Source organism: Protopterus annectens, chromosome 2.part2 (assembly GCF_019279795.1).
Source record: "Protopterus annectens isolate FY-2018-M chromosome 2.part2, PAN1.0, whole genome shotgun sequence".
In the NCBI taxonomy this organism is placed as follows: Eukaryota; Metazoa; Chordata; order Ceratodontiformes; family Protopteridae; genus Protopterus; species Protopterus annectens.
The window spans coordinates 1,115,930,019-1,115,947,146 of NC_056730.1; the positions used below are offsets into that span (position 1 = coordinate 1,115,930,019).

General features: G+C 38.7%; 1 protein-coding gene across 13 annotated transcripts in view; it reads left to right on the top strand.

Annotated features, from left to right (window-relative positions):
* The window catches only part of PIP5K1B (phosphatidylinositol-4-phosphate 5-kinase type 1 beta), a 1,685,295-nt gene that overhangs the window by 1,564,550 nt on the left and 103,617 nt on the right, over window positions 1-17,128 (top strand). For 2 of the 13 annotated variants that reach the window (XM_044064345.1, XR_006363881.1), the window contains exon 18: window positions 627-684. The exons of the other annotated variants lie outside the window; for them this stretch is intronic. In XM_044064345.1, coding sequence (XP_043920280.1) covers window positions 627-638 — 12 coding nt within the window. In that variant the 3' untranslated portion in view covers window positions 639-684. The remainder of the gene's footprint in view (window positions 1-626; window positions 685-17,128) is intronic. 13 annotated transcript variants of the gene reach the window in all.

A 17,128-nucleotide genomic window follows, 5' to 3' on the forward strand; every position in this document is an offset into this window, starting at 1 on the left:
GCGTGTTTGCGGGAAAGTGTTAGGGTGAGGGTGAAGTAAGCGGGTAGCGTTAGTGAAGTGTATGTGTGTTGGTGCATGTATCTGAGCCTGCCTTTTATAGTGCTAGTGTTATAGAAAAGGATTTTCTATGGTTAGGTGCAGTGTTAGGATTGGGGCAAAAATAGGGTAAGGGCTAGCACTTAGCATGCATTAGTAAGGTGGTGCAGTGGGGACAAAACAAATCCCCCTTGCTCACCTTACTAATACTACTCCTAATCCTAAACCTGAAACCCTTTCTGAAACACAACCACTGTTCAGTCAACCATGTCTGATGATATTGTCTTCTTATTTTTTTTGTTTGTTTTCTTTTATTTTAAGTTAAATTCATCACAAAAGGGAACTGTCTGTCTTTTAGTGATTTGTTTAATGTGGGTTTTGGGTGATTTTTGTTGGTATTGTAAGTTAAGGGCTTTAATGTGTTGGCATTGTGTACTGTCAGTATTTTGAAGTCTGTATGTTGCTTTGGTACTATGTATGCATGTATATATTATACCTGTAGTCCTTTTACCAGACTTCTCATGAGATTTGTAAGTTCTAACAGTCCTCCGTGACTTTTGAACAGCAGTGTAGTTTTTGAATCCTTACAGATTGCTACATGACATGGTCCATGGATTCAGTAGGAATTAAACTAGAGAAGTATGCCCGGTGAGTGAAACTCAGCTTTCTGCTTTGTTGAACAGAAGAAATGCTGTTTTTTGTTGAAGTATTTAATGCCAAAAGGAATGACACAATGAGAACATGTCTTTTTTTAAATATAATTTCTCAACAGAAACTGTTAACATCTTTTGATTGTCAGTGGCAAACTGCTTAAATAACTAACCAGAGCCAGGTTCGATTCTGACTTTGTTGCTTTTGGATTGGAGTGTGTCTGTTATGACTACAGAAAAGCATGGTGCCACCATCTGATTTCCGTTCTGATTTATGCTGCAGGATATATCTATATATCTATACACACACACACACACACACACAAACGCAAACACACGCAAACACAAACACGCGCGCGTGTGTGTATATGTATGTATATGTATATATGTATGTGTATGTATATGTATATATGTATATATATATATATATATATATATATATATATATATATATGTATATGTATATATATATATATATATATATATATATATATATATATATATATATATTATATATATATATATATACACGTGTGTGTGTGTGTACTGCCTGCCATGTAGGACTGGGTAAAAATATGACAGGAGTACAAAGTTAACCCCCATCCCAAAAAGACAGCATCTTCTCAGGCTTTCTTTTCTTGACTCTGTCCAGCTTTCTCGATCTATGTTAAAGTCTGAAACTAGCATGTCAGTATCACTCCTAACAGCTGTAGTATTACTTGTCCATCTCTTCATTTCCATCCTTAGAAGGGAAGTTTGCCACTGAAAGATTTATGAACGTTTACTGTGACACTAGAAAACCCATTTATATTAGCTAATAGCTTTCAATAATGACAGCTATCAGCAAGACACAGTTCCAAGAAGCCATGGAACAGTTAGTAATGGACATGTGATTTTCCTGCACTGTTCACAATGTTTAGGGTGTTGTAAATAAATGATTTTAAATGTTATTGCCATGGTTAGGGGTCAGCAATGAAAGTGCCTTTTCATTAGTGTGACAATGCTCATTCTTTCATTCTGCCAACAGTTCATGCCTGCATTAATATTTTGTCTGTTCTTCAGTTTGGGTTTAAAAGTTGGTATCCCACAATTCCATTAGAGTGGTTGGGGTTACATAATGTTTTATGCAAATTCTATGTTAATCAGTGTACAGATTTTTGGCCAGTTGTACCTAATTTTCATGGCCTTTGTCCAGATTTTTTATGATTCCAGGTTGAGAGGTATGCCCCACCCCTTCATCAAAAGAGAGCAGTTCACCCATTTCCTGGAAGAAAACAGAACCTCTGATTTGGAGATGCTAATTTTCATCCCAGATGCTTCATAGTTAATAAGACAACATCACCTGCAAACAGTACAGAGGAAGCCATTATGTCACCAAACTGGATAATCACCAAACCTTAGTTATGTATTTGATAGATATCCAGTACATAAAAATCTCAAACAGGAGGAAGGCAATACACACCCCTGGTGGATTCTGAAATTGACCCTGAACATTTTCAAATGAGTGCAAATAATGTAGACACAACTCTTTCTCTTCAAATATAGGGACTGAGTGGCACAAAGCAGTAACAAAGGAACCACAGTTGTAACACCTGTCAAAGTTGTCTAAATGTCCTCCTTGCATTCGTGTGGGTTTCCTTCGGGTACTCCGGTTTCCTTCCACATTCCAGAGATATGCGTCTGGAGTGTTTCTCCCCGGGCCTGCAGTGAAAATAAGATCTGTCCTAGTTGGACTTTCCTGGTCAACAAATGTTAAATAAAAATAAGATAAAAAGTCCTGTACCTTCTGCAAGTTCACAGCACACAGGTAGACAGTGCCGGTAAACTCTCACAACCCTTCCAGTGTCCACGCAATAATTTGAAACTGATCCACTGTCCTACAGCCAAGATGGAATCCTCATTGGTTCTTCTGAATCAGAAGCTTATCCGTAGGATGAAGTCTATTTCCCATATCAAAGTAAGCCGAGGAGCATCATCCCATTTTAAGCTGAACTCACCTTCCTGTCCTGTTTTTGAAAATGGGGACCATAACTCCAGTGTGCCAGCCTAGAGGTACTGTGCCAATCTTTCACACAACACAGAAAATGCATATTAGCCATGAGACACAACAATGCCCAGCAAGTTGCTGAATCTCATCCATTACTTCAGTCTTGCCACAACAGAGCAGCTTATTTTCCACAGTGATCATAGGTCCAGTCTCAGTTCCTTCTGGTGCTGTCTTTGTGGAAGAGAGCTGTTCTTCACATAACTCCTTCCATCTCTCAATAGTATCCCCATTCATGGACAGTGTTCCTCCACACCTGCTGACACCTGCTTTGACAGTGTCCCCATTCAAGGACAGTGTTCCTCCACACCTGCTGAGATCTGCCTTGGCAGTGTCCCCATTCAAGGACAGTGCTCCCCGACACCTTCTGAGACCTGCCTTGGCAGTGTCCCCATTCATGGACAGTGTTCCTCCACACCTGCTGAGACCTGCCTTGGCAAAGTCCCCATTCAATGACAGTTCTCCTTCACACCTGCTGAGACCTGCCTTGGCATTGTCCCCATTCAGGGACAGTGTTCTTCCACACCTGCTGAGACCTGCCTTAGCAGTATCCCCATTCAAGCATAGTGTTCCTCCACACTTGCTGAGACTTGCCTTGGCATTGTCCCCATTCCAGGACAGTGTTCTTCCACATCTGCAGAGACCTACCTTGGCAGTGTCCCCATTCAAGGATAGTGTTCCTCTACACCTCATGAGACCTGCCTTGGCAGTGTCCCCATTCAAGCATAGTGTTCCTCCACACTTGCTGAGACTTGCCTTGGCATTGTCCCCATTCCAGGACAGTGTTTTTCCACATCTGCAGAGACCTACCTTGGCAGTGTCCCCATTCAAGGATAGTGTTCCTCTACACCTCATGAGACCTGCCTTGACAGTGTCCCCATTCATGTACAGTGCTCCTCCACATCTGCTGAGACCTGCCTTGACAGTGCCCCCATTCAAGGACAGTGCTGCTCCACACCTGCTGAGACTTGCCTTGGCATTGTCCCCATTCAGGGACAGTGTTCCTCCACACCTGCTGAGACCTGCCTTGGTAGTGTCCCCATTCAAGCACAGTGTTCCTCCACATCTGCAGAGACCTACCTTGGCAATGTCCCCATTCAGGGACAGTGTTCCTCCACACCTCCTGAGACCTGCCTTGGCAGTGACCACTTTCAAATACAGTGCTCCTCCATACCTGCTGAGACCTGCCTTGGCAGTGTCCCCATTCAAGGCAGTGCTCCTCCACACCTGATGAAACCTGCCTTGGCAGTGTCCCCATTCAAGGACAGTGTTCCTCCACACCTCCTGAGACCTGCCTGGCAGTGTCCCCATTCAAGTAAAGTGCTCCTCCACACCTGCTGAGACCTGCCTTGGCAGTGTTCCCATTCAAGGACAGTGCTCCTCCACAACTACTGAGACCTGCCTCCATAGTTGTGGAGGAGCATTGTCCCCGTTCAAGGACAGTGCTCCTCCACAACTACTGAGACCTGCCTCCATAGTTGTGGAGGAGCACTGTCCCCGTTCAAGGACAGTGCTCCTCTACAACTACTGAGACCTCCCTCCCCTTCTCATTCTGTGCATGCTTTGTCACAAATTCTTTGAGGTGGCTGTCTGAATGAATTAGGCAAATTCTTTTCTTGCAATTGCATTTAGTTTTGTGAAATAATTAGTGTTTTACTACACTATGAAACCTTGAAATAGAAGAAATTATATAATAGATAAAGAAATGTATTCTTGACTTGGGTTCTAGTAATCAAAAGAGCCCATCTGCCACAGACACTGTAGTATGTAAATTTACAACATCTACAGATATAAAACATAAACATATGCATCTTCTAAAGACTCACAGGCTCCAATTGTGTGTGCCATGCTAGTGTGTGTGTGTGTGCAGAGATTATGGCTTATTTCTGTGCTCAGGCCCTTTCAGCACCTCTCACAGATTGGGCTGTATGCTGGTAAAAGTAATATGAACTGACCTCAATGGCTGGTAATAAAGATAGCTTAACTTTTTCTCTGTTTTATTTGTTGTTCATTGTTTCAGTTTGCAATATGTTTTTATATTTGTTAAGAACATTTAAATTATTCATTGAAAAATATTTTTGACAAAAACGAATACTACTTATGGCCACATCTTGAACTGTATCAATAAGCATTAATAAATATGTCTGACTTGTATTTCGCTGCAAGTAACAATGTGACATGCATGATCCAGCATGTTCCTGTTTTACAACTGACAGGCTGGCTGTGTTAATTTTATAGTCTGTACCAGAAACAGAGTGAAGAGGTTGCAACGATTCTTGTTCAGAGGAGTTCACAGTACATAAAGAAGGAGGAAGAGATCACTGGAAAGGATCACTAGTTATTAAGGTTTCCAGATGTGCAGCCTACACTAAGACTTATCCTCATCTCTGCTTTGGCTTTTCATTCTCCGCATGGCATTTCTGATTAATCCTCAAGTCCTTGCACTGCAGAATGCTTTTCATTGTGTTTGAAACTGCAGAGTGCAGAAACAGACATCTGGTGTGTGTGTGTGTGTGTGTGTGTGTGTGTGTGTGTGTGTGTGTGTGTGTGTGTGTGTGTGTGTGTGTGTGTGTGTGTGTGTGTGTGTGTGTGTGTGTGTGTGTGTGTCTGTGTGTGTGTGTGTTTGTGTGTGTGTGTGTGTGTGTGTGTGCGCGCGCGTGCACGTGCGCACATGTGTGTGTGTGTGTGTGTGTGTGTGTGCTCGCGCGCATGTGTGTGTGTGTGTGTGTGTGTGTGTGTGTGTGTGCATGTGTAGTAGCAGTGAAATAAAATAGCCTTAGAAAACTCAGTTCAAAGAATGAAAGTGATTGTTCGAGGAGTGAGGTTTAGCAGTACATTTCCTGTGTCAACTTTTCTTTATGAAACAACTATGTGGAAGTGCAGAATACAATATAATGAGGAACTATGTCCACATACACTTTGCCAGATATCTCTGTTCAGAAAAGGTATAATACTGGTCACCCTACTTGTTTTTGCTTTTTCCTGTACTTTAGTTCTTTAGCAGCTGAGAAACAAAACACTGTCTCAATAGTTTGTCTGACCTTGCATTGCTAAACTGATCCTGCATACTTCTTTTCTTGCAAAGATCTTGCTTCTTCCAAATGCTGGATTCTCAAATGTCTGCACTTTAAGAGGCTAAATTAACTGATTCACTCAGACATAAATGCTTACAGAAAAAAACAAAGTTTCCTTTGTTTTTCCAGGTTGAATGTGTTCTCATTGATGAGATGTATGTAGTTCCATTGCACACAGGAGACCTGCAGTCCATTTTCATTATTACGTAAATAAATTACACAAAAATTTAAGGACATGTAACTGAAGTTTTTACTTAACATTCAACTCCATGCTTTGTTGTGTCATTATTCAGGACCGTGAATTTCCAAGGAGAAAACTCAACCTTCACATGCCTTTGGATTTAGACAGCACTCATAAGCATTTAATTACTATTGAAAAATGTCTTTGTTCCAAGGCAGAAATGTCTACTGATCATTCATTATCCTTCTTCTCTGACTTTTAGCTAAAAAGTTGCATAGTACTGCTTTTGACAGACTTTCATTTTTCACTTTCATTATGCAATCACTTTTGTTTCCTTTCATTAAGCACAAAAATAAGTCATAATATAATGTGGATGCTGGACTCTGAATGGCTGACCTTTTCTAAATTACAAATTACAAATTAAAGTGGTTGCAAATTGGAAAAATAGTGTGACGGAAGAGGATTGATGAAAATTAAAACAATAAAATCATTTGCAGCAATAAATCCTATGATTTTTCAGATTTTTTAAAAGACTTTGCAGAAAAACAGTAGTAAAGAGGATTCACTATAGAATATCAAGCCCTGATATGTCAAAGCTGACATTAAAACAAAGGTATAAAATCCATAATAAGTCCATAGGTTAAGTACTATGCTAGGTGCCCTTGCAGGCCATTTTAAGCCTAGCCATTTTCCCTTTTGGTATTTGAATTAACCTATCCCATTTGGTTAGAGATTAGACTTACCTAACCCATGGTTGATAATTATATGTTACCCCTAATGTGAATAACGAGATTATATAGGAGGCAGTCATGTGGTAAATTTTCTTTTACCCATCCATAAATCGAAATTGAGCCTGAATATGAACAGGCATGAACTTTGTTTTATGTGTGAATGGGGAGTCTGTTTTAGAGCAGCAATATATTCTGTGAGATATACCTGCCCTTCAAAACAGTTCTGTTAATGTTGCAGAAAATGTTTAGATCCCTAGACTGAGTATTTCTGATGCCATTTGACTTGTGGATATACAGTAAATCCATCAGTATTAGGTTGGAAGATGCCTTGTATGCCAGACACAGGTCACTGCTTAGCAGTCTGTAGGATACTGAGTGTAGTGGCAGGACTTTGAGGGGGGTCCATGTATGACATGTTTAGGACTTGTATCCATTTAGTAAGGTATCTCTGTGGGCATTGCAGTTGTTGCATGTGTCTAGACAGATACATGCCAGAAGGTCATTATATTCAATGACTGGCTTAATGAAGGCTGAGCAAAGGGGGACAAAGACATCCCTAGATCTAGACAAGCCTCTTTGTTTATAGGTTGTGCAATATAGAAGGGCTTTCTTACACCAATGGACATATGTTGGTCAAACGTAAGGTTACTGTCCACACAAGTTCCCAAATAATATTGTAAACTAAGTAAGGTTGCTTATAACACCAACGTAAAAACTCCACAGCAGAACAAAGATACTCCAAATTTATTGTAAAATCAAATCCACCAGACAGTAAGTGCTTACCACTGTGGTCAGAAAGTCCTTCTATGTGGAACATCTCATTACTAAGGGTTTTGCATCAAGGAAGAAAGAGGTCATTGTCTCACTCTACTCTTCCCTCATTAGGCCAATCATCGAAAACGATGCCCCATTATGGCATGTACCTCAATAAACACCTGCAACAACTGGAGAGGCCACAAAACTACCTCACAGATCCTAGGCCTTAAACACTTGTCCTATATGGACTGACTCAAAAAACTCCAACTATTCTCTGTCTCATATCGCCTACTTAGAGGAGATCTCTGCTTGACTTACAAAGCCATGTCTGACCCAGCTCTGTTAGAAATGCTACATCCAAAGAAACCCCAATCCCTCTGCACCACACGCTCCAGAGATTTCAACTTCAAAACATGCTGGAGGGACAGGTTCATAACCCAGAGACTGCCCATCCTATGGAATAGACTTCCCATACACGTCAAGCAGAGCACTTCACTGGCCCTCTTCAAGAGAAATCTTGATGAGTGGATGGGAAATAGAAAATTCACCCTGGGGATCACTCCAGCGGCTTTACTCAACAGAGGCACTGGGAATTAAGGTCAGGTGGCACGATGCCAGGGTAATCCTATGGGCTAGGCTTGTAAAGGCTCCAGGGCCATTAGTGTAGTACACACCTATGAATCTATGAACTAAGTATAGTATTATTAAAAAACAGAAAGATTAAGAAAACTTAGAAACTGCAAGATTATTAATCATGCTAGTAAAAGTGAAAGGAATCAAGGTAGACATTTAGAACTTAAATTAAAAAGGAGAATAAATAATCTTAAACCAAGTTAAGTATGCTTCAAACTCTTTGCATTGGTCAGCACCACTCTATTGAAAGGAGTAAGAATCTAAACAATCCTGCTATGAAGGAGTTAAAGGAACAGATACTGAGAAATTTTGTGAGTACCCTTTTTAACAAGTCTTTCTATGATCTTAGAGACTTGAGGAGAAAAAACAATTTAATTCATTCTTTCTCAAAACCTGTTTATCCATTTCATGGTCACATAGAGCTGGAGCCTATATCAGAAAGCAGTGGGGGTGTAAGGTAGAAGTCACCCCTGAATTGGATGCCTGTCCATTTCAGCACATACATGCTCAGATGCATACCCCCACATGCTTACACCCATACATGTCCATAAAATTCACCACATATCAACCAAGGGTTATATCAGAAGCACCAGTTCATTTACCATTTTGTCCTGTGAGATGGGAGGAAACTGGAGCTCACAGTAAAAACCCACACAGACAAGACAGGCAAGCTCTGTATAGATGACACTCCAGGTGGGAACTAAACTAGACAGCCTAGCACTATCTAGCATCAATATTAAATGTTGTGCCACTCTTCTTGTATATATCGCCCATGATGGACATTCAGAACAGGTTCTTTTTGTTATGCTTATTGCCTGCCTAAATAGACTCAGGCTAGTTTGCAACACTGAATAAGATATTTATCTAAAAATTAATAAATAAATCATGTGAAATATTCTAGAACTACCAGAGCAGAGGAGAAACTAACAACTATTTTGTACATGTGACCTATATTGAAGAGTGTCAAATAAACATTGTTGTCACAGTACTGGATCAAGTTGACTCATTCAACGTTTTTCAGTGACAGTGTAAGATATCGTTAGCACAACACCAGCAGTGATTTCAACAACATAGCAAGTCAAATTTTTGCATTTCGGTGATTTGAACAGACCTCACAATATATAAGAATATTAAGGGATGTGAGAGTAATGCCCCACAAAATGCACTTATATTTTATATTGCTAAGAGCAGTTGTTACATAAAGTTAAGTATTTGCTTATTTATATGTATTTGCTTACTTGGCTAGAGCACTGTTCTCACTGAACCAGTTTCAGTCTTAAGCCAGAAGCACAAACTCAGACAAAACATAAAGTAAAACACTCTCTAAAGTTCATAAAGGGCTACTGTGAGTGGTAAGCCCTAACACAAATGGCCAAGCACTCATGGTTGCCCTTTTTGATTCAGAAATATACCTACCACAGTGATTGTATATCATCAGTAGAATCATTACATTTCTCTTTGTAGTCCATATTGTCACCCCGACTGTTCTCTCGTCGTCTACTGGAATCCGAAAATGATTTGTTGAGCCAATTGTTGAAATCAATGTTATTGTATTTAGAGAGATACTCAGAACCACCAGTCCCAAAATATTGGTCATTGTTGTTTCTTCTGTTATTAGATCCATTAGCTTGCGAGCGCTCTTCTCTTGTAGGTATACTCGCTCTACCTGTATTGCCTTCAGTTCTGGCATCTGACGTCACTTCAGTTCTGCTGTTAGTCTTCGGGCTGCTCTGTGCACAGGGGATATCGTTCCCCACCTCTTCAGGGGAATTAGCCATTTGTGAGTGACTTTGAATAATTCTGATTAGTTCACTCAACAAACTACTACTATCCATGTTGCACTAGAAATTATATAGATGTTAGATGTGGAAATGGGTACTTTAAATCTAATTCCAAAAACTCATGAATGTGGAGACTCCTCGAGACCGAACCAGTACCACTAAGTACAACCAAGAACCAGTAAAAAACGAAAAAGTATATTTTATATATATAATATATATATTTTATATATTTATATATTAATATATTTATACATTTTTACACAAAAGTGTTGGTGTATCATGTGTAATATAACACATCAATTCTACTTAATTTATAGATAATTTTTATAGAGAAGGTATATATATATATACATTTTTATAGTGAAGTTATATATGTATATATTTTATACATATATATACATGTTGTATTGACATTTTCTGACTCCAACTGCATTTCACTTTGTATTTTTGGAACTATTATTTAATTGATTAATTGTTTAATTGTTTAATTAGTACTCCCCAATGGATGTATAAAAGGAATGGGAGAGGTGCTTCTAATTGATTCTGAAGAGGTCTCCAGTGTGGAGACGAAAGTGCTAAATCCTATTTTACTGAGTTCTATTTGTCCAATAAACAGTGTTCTATCTGTGAAAAACGAGTGGATTTTGTGGAGTGAGGCTTTGATTTTGTGTTTACTGTAGGAGATCTTGTTAAAGGTAAGTTCAGGTTAGAAGCAGCAGAGATGCAGTGGTGAGATGCATATAACTTTGTTTATCTGTATGACAATGTGTGTGTGCACATGTCTGCAGGGGTATGAGTGGTGTTGTATTGACTATGTGTGTCTAAGTAAGTGCATGTTTGCCTGGCGATCACAGTAGGGAGATTATTTATGGGAGATTGGTAGTATAGGTAAATATGCATGTGTTTGTGTATGTGTGAATGGATGAGTGTGTCTGTGAATCCAGTGGATTATGAGGGGGTGTCAACAATTACACAGTGTGTGTGTGTGTGTGTGTGTGTGTGTGTGTGTGTGTGTGTGTGTGTCTTTGAATATCCGCATGTGTGTGGGAAAGTAAATGAGGTTGGTACCTGTGCCAATGCAATGCATGGGCCGCCAGTGATAATTGCCAGCAGAATATGCTAATAAGCACCGGTGGTAATTACTGGTGATTCAAAGTAATGCAAATTAGCTGATAATGAGATGCAAATAATTGCAGCTAAACATGTCTCTGAATTTCATTTTATGCTTTTGGCTACTGCACTTTATGCTAGTGTTGGGATTATTTTTGAATCCCAGGGAATGTTTCCAACATAACTAAAAGTAAATGAACAGTATACGAGGTAGACTAAAAACCATTTAGGCTGATCAACAGAGCCACCTCAGGAAATAAAATTATAACATGAAAAGAATCAAGCAATACTCATTAAGTCTGGATATAAAGAAGCACTGTAACTAGAAAACCCAGAAGGAAAAAACTGTATAATTTTTATGAAAGCACAAATAAGCAACAGGGCTGATATTCCACAGCAGGATTCATTAAGTGAAAGGGCACATCGTGTGTGTGCTCCAAACCTGGTCATGAGAGCAGCCAAGACCAGTATTAGTATAGATGCAGCAGAAAGAAATGATCCTAACAAAACTGTGGCAAATGAGCAAAGTATTGAAAATTGGAGATAGTGGACTGTGGAAAATAATTATTCTCTCTACAACAGGCAAAAAGAAGCAAATTTATCCCAGCAATCAGGGAATGTCAAAAGGCAGATGTGAGATTCAAGCTACTGTACCCAGCTGACTTCAGAATATTTTTTTTCCTGAAGGATCAAAGTCATTTTTTTATTAACAACTAGCATTACAAAAGTTTGTCCAACAAAAAGATAGCCATCGAACAGAAGGGGACTGTGTCTCATTCTTCTGATAATAAAACTTACAGAGAGACTTTGTCAGTGAAACCTTTTCCAGTGTTCCAAAGAAAAGTGCTTGAGATTCAGAAAAAAGCACAGGAGCTGACTAGAAGAATTGGGAGTACCTTGGACTTGAACTAGAGTCCGGGGTTGGAAGGTGGAGATGAACAGGAAAAAGACCAGCAACATTGAAATTAGTGAATAAATGTGTGACAATGCAACGTCAATCACGTTTATGAAATATGACTTTACAAGAAAAAGTGGAAAGATTGGACTTTTGTTGACTTTTTTAAACTTATGAGGCAATGAAGCACATATACCTAACTTCATGTCATAAATGTTTTGTAAACTAAAGGGAAGGGGAAAAAAGAAAAGTAACTGTAAGTAAAACAGTTTTTGTTCTTAGTAATATTTGTATGAGATACTGTATGTTATAAAGTATTTTCAGTTATTACTCTTTGGAACCTGGAACTCCTCGTACCATAACCCTTGTCTAGATATCTCACCCTTAGAAACTGCTTCTAAATTTATCTCCCCTTAATAGACTCAATAGCCACCCTCACAGAATCCTGCTACCCCTGCAAATGTGAGAGCTCTAACAATGGCATTTTCAACTTAAAATCTGTCTCTACTTCCTATACATAAAATATATATATATATATATATATATATATATATATATATATATATATATATATATATATTAGACAAACATAAGCCCTGCTCACCCTCTGTAGTCAATCTCCCATATGAATATCTAAAGATTGCTGCCTTGATCAAGTGATCCATTCATGAGTCATATGTCCCACCTCTCTGGAAAAAAAATTACATCATTCCTCTTCATAAAGGGGGAAGCTCTACTACAGTAACAAACTTCAGACCAATTGCAGTCTTGTCCCCTCTTTCCAAGATCTTAGAAATATGTATTCATAAACAACTTTTACAATGCTTACTCTAAGAAAATCTATTAACCGTTACCCAACACAGCTTTCGCCCAGATCATAGCACAACAACTATACTTGTTGCCTTTTTGGATCATGCATTAAAGTCAGAGATAACAGCAATTTAGTTTCTTCCCTCTTTTTAGATCTCTCTGAAGCTTTTGATAGTCTCACATACCAAACTAGTTTCAAGTCTGCCTTAGGTTTTTCCAGTACAGCAGTCACTTGGTTCTCTAGTTACCTATCTAACCATTACAATCAGTTAAGTGGCTCTCTCCTTACTCATCTTTTCTCCCAGTAAATACAGCTGTCCTACAAGGCTTCATACTTGGCCCTCTTCTTTTTAACATATTTATAAATGATCTGCATGCATCCTCCCAACAAGCTACACTTATACAATATGCAGATGACTCCACTGTCATGTGCTCATCTAATAGTCCTTCCCAGTTACAATCAATCACTCAGCAGGCTTTCAACTCTATTGAAAACTGGCTCAATGACAATCAGCTTTTCCTAAATCCAAATAAAACAAAACCACACTTATTTCTCCCCAAATCCAAAACACACATAAAAGACACATTCAAAATATCCTGTCTCCAACAATACTGAAATTGAAGTTGTACCTCACACAAAGTTATTTGGTGTCATAATAGATGATCAACTGAAATTTGATTGTCACATTCAGAAGTGCATAAAAACAACACACAAAAAACTGGGCATGCTCTATAGATCAAAAAGATTGCTTACCAACTCCTCAAGACTTACTCTAGTGAATACATACCGCCTTCCTTCACTACTATATGCCTCACCTATTTTCACCAACATTCAGATCTCCCTAAGATCAAAACATGAGCTTTGTTATAACAAAGTAGCTAGATTTGCAGCCAGTCAGTCATACAACTCCCACCACTGCTCTCAGATATTTAAACTGGCTTGAGTTACCTCACTACCTCAAGTTCACCCAGTTCCTCCTTGCTCATAAAATGGTATACAAATCATCATCCTGCCCCGCAACCAGCACCATTCTTAACCATTACCTCCCTAACTGCCATCTTCTCTCATCTGAGAAACACCTCCTTGAAATCCATAAACTGAAAAAATATATATAAAATGTATTGGTCACCACCTAAATTCCTACTCAGTAGCCAAGGTCTGGAACAGTATTCCTACAGATATTAGAGCAATGCCATGTAGTCACATATTCAAACAATCTGTAAACAGAGTTCTTCTTAACTCCTGCCTCTGTACATGAGTTACACCAGGCTGACACTACGTGTTACTCCTTCCTTCTCTTCCTTTCTCTCCCCTGTCTTCCTTCTTCCTTCTCTTTTTCTTGCTCATATTTTTCCCTTCTCCTTTCATTCTTTCTCTCATTAGCCAAAGCACCAGTTACTTCTCTGATAGCTCCCTACTTTAACTCCATTTCCTAATCTCTCCCCAACTGCAAAATCTCTTTCTTTTCTCTTAGTCTCCTGCCCATATTTAAAATGCTTAACATCTTTATCATTGGTTATCACTATTGATTGTACTTTACTGGGTGTTCAATATTCTATGATTGTTGTTTAATATTCACTGTATGATTTTCTGAACTGACTTTATACTGTATGTTGATTCTACTATTTCTTACTGCACTTCATGTGATAATATTAAGTAGTTTATTAATTGAACTATGTACATTGGAACTTTTCTCCCCAGGCCTCTGCTGAAAATGGGATTCATGCCCAGTCAGACTTTCCCAGTAAACAAATGCCAAGTAAATAAAAATAACTAAAATTATGATAAAGATACTAAAGTAAACAATTGCCTTTTTTCTTATTTTATAGTTTTAAGAAATGTAGGTATTACAATGTAAAAAGTGAAGAAAGCCTGGACAAAAACATGTATAAGTTAATATGCTGTAATAGAGAGTTGTTGAGGTGGGTTATGGGATGTAAATGTGCATAGGTTATAATATATGTAGAGTGGATATGTTCTCTCTTGCTTTTGCATAGGTGAATATCTGGATTAAGGCCTTTTGCTTAATCTATTAAGAATATTTTATGTAAGCCAGTAAATAAGAGAACACTGAATTATTTTTTTTCTTTGGCAAATAAATGTTCAGTGTAAGTAAAGAGGTTTGCAAAGCTGTACATTTGGCACATGTGTTTCCATGGAGACAAGCTGACTATAGGGGGAAGCAATAAAAGCCAGAACACTTTTTCAAGGCTAAAGGTTAATGTTTTCTTAAAGCATATAAGCTGTTTTTCACATCTGGGATGGGAATGAAGACAACAAGAATAGACAGCTGTTACAAATGTGGTCATTAATACCAGGGGCTACAGTGACATTCAAATGAATTTGCCATCACATTTCAGTCCTGTCCAATTTGTTGGTCCAGTCACCCCCTCTAATGTCCATACCTACCACCTCCAAAATACCAAAATGGAAAAAGTCATCAGAATTGAGGTTAATATGCCTGAATAGTGTGTTATTGTCGTCCCTTTCCCTAATACTATATAGGTGTTCATAAATTCTTCTCTGAAACCTCCTTTCCATTTTACCTATATAGAAATTGTGACAACCCTGGCATACAGCAATATAGACTACACCGTTGGTGTTACAAGTTCGTGTGGCCAACCTAACTTCAAAGTCATTGAAACCTAAGCAAACAGTAGGGCATGAGATAATCTATTTACAATACTCGCATGCCCCACACTTCGTAGTTCCCTTAATATTCTTGTTCTTACTCTCAATAGGATGTTCTAACAAGTTTTTCAAATTCCTGTTGGTCCTAAAGGAGAAAATGGGTACCTCACCTAAAACAGCCATCAATTCTTGGTTCACTTTGAATAAAACTCCAACCAAGTAGAATGGAAGTCCAACACCCAAAGTGGTAGCCGAAAATTTAATTTATTGTAACATTAAATTTTTGGCTACCACTTTGGGTGTTGAACTTCCATTCTATTTTGTTGGAGTTTTTTAAACAATTCATATATTTTTTGGTCACTTTGAATAAAACCCAATTTTTCTTTATTATCTCTCTAATGAGGTTCGAAGTGTCCCCAAAAGTCAGGTAGGTATGGACATTAGAGGGGGTGACTGGACCAACAAATTGGATAGGGCTGAAATGCGATGGCAAATTTGTTTGAATGCCACTGTAGCCCCTGGTATTAATGACCACATTTGTATCAAGCCAGAGTTGAAACATAGGGCTACTAAGTTATAGTATTGGTGTTATTATACACCATACTTGTCAAACACTTTGTACTATTTCATAATTGTATTTATGTATCATGTATTGCTGTTTTAGAATGATTATTTTAGGTGTGCATGTTTTTAAAGTTTAATTAGTGTGTTAAGTGGGAGGGGGCTGCTTATTTAAGGTGTGTCAATGATGTATTATACAGTTCTGAAGAAGTCTTGGATGACAAAATCGCTTGACTGACTGTGTTACTACTGAGTCTTTCTTGTTGTGGAATTAAACATTTTTATTTGATCCTACAGATTCTGGTTCTTGGCTACTTGGAGTGGTGATTCTGGTTTTTCTTGGTGCATTTTTTCCACTCCATACACCATTTTGTTGTTCTTTTTCCATAGTGCTACCATTTGGGCAAGGATTTTTAGTAAGGCAGTCTATACCATGTTTAATTGTTGGAGTTAAGGGCAGGGTTACAGTTAAGGTTAGCGTGGGAGTGGCAGCAACTAAAACCCATTATTGGACAGCAGTGGTGAGGGAAGCAGTCAGGTTAGAAAAATAGGCCTTCTGTGGAATGCTGGTGGCAGGCCAGGAAGGCAGTAGCTAAGCCAGTTAACAAAGTGAAGGTCCTGGTGTGGGAGGCATTTGGCGAGACCTTGGAAAATGTCCTCAAAGAAGTTTTAGCAAACCTTCCAGAAGCTCCAGAGAGGTGGGAGGGAAATCAACCAGGTTGTTTTCAGCAAGAGTGCAGAAATGCTGTCCTCAGTTGTAGACATTGTCAGGAGATAGAAGGAACTCTTTGGAGAACTTATGAACACAATGGATGTGCCCTTCTCTGAGGAGACAGTACAAGAAGCAAATGGTGTGATTGGGTCTTTTTCTTTAAACAAAATCACTGTGATGATTAAATATTTCTGGAATGGCGATACTGAAGATACTGGACATTGTTAGAATGTTATAGTTAGGCCTTTTCAGTGTCAGATGGAAGGTGGGAACAGTAGCTTTATATTGCAATCTAGGATATTAGTCACCTTTTTCCAAAAGGGGGTCAGAATGGTGTGCTGCATTTCTACAATGATCACACTGCTTAAATTTCCTGGAAAATACTATGCCAAGGTGCTGGAAAGGAGACACCATCTCATAGTTGAGCCTCTGATACAGGAGTAGCCATGTGAACTCCTGGCATTAATATTGAAGGAGTTATGGGAGTTCACCAATCCTGTCTATATCTGTTTTGTGGACCTA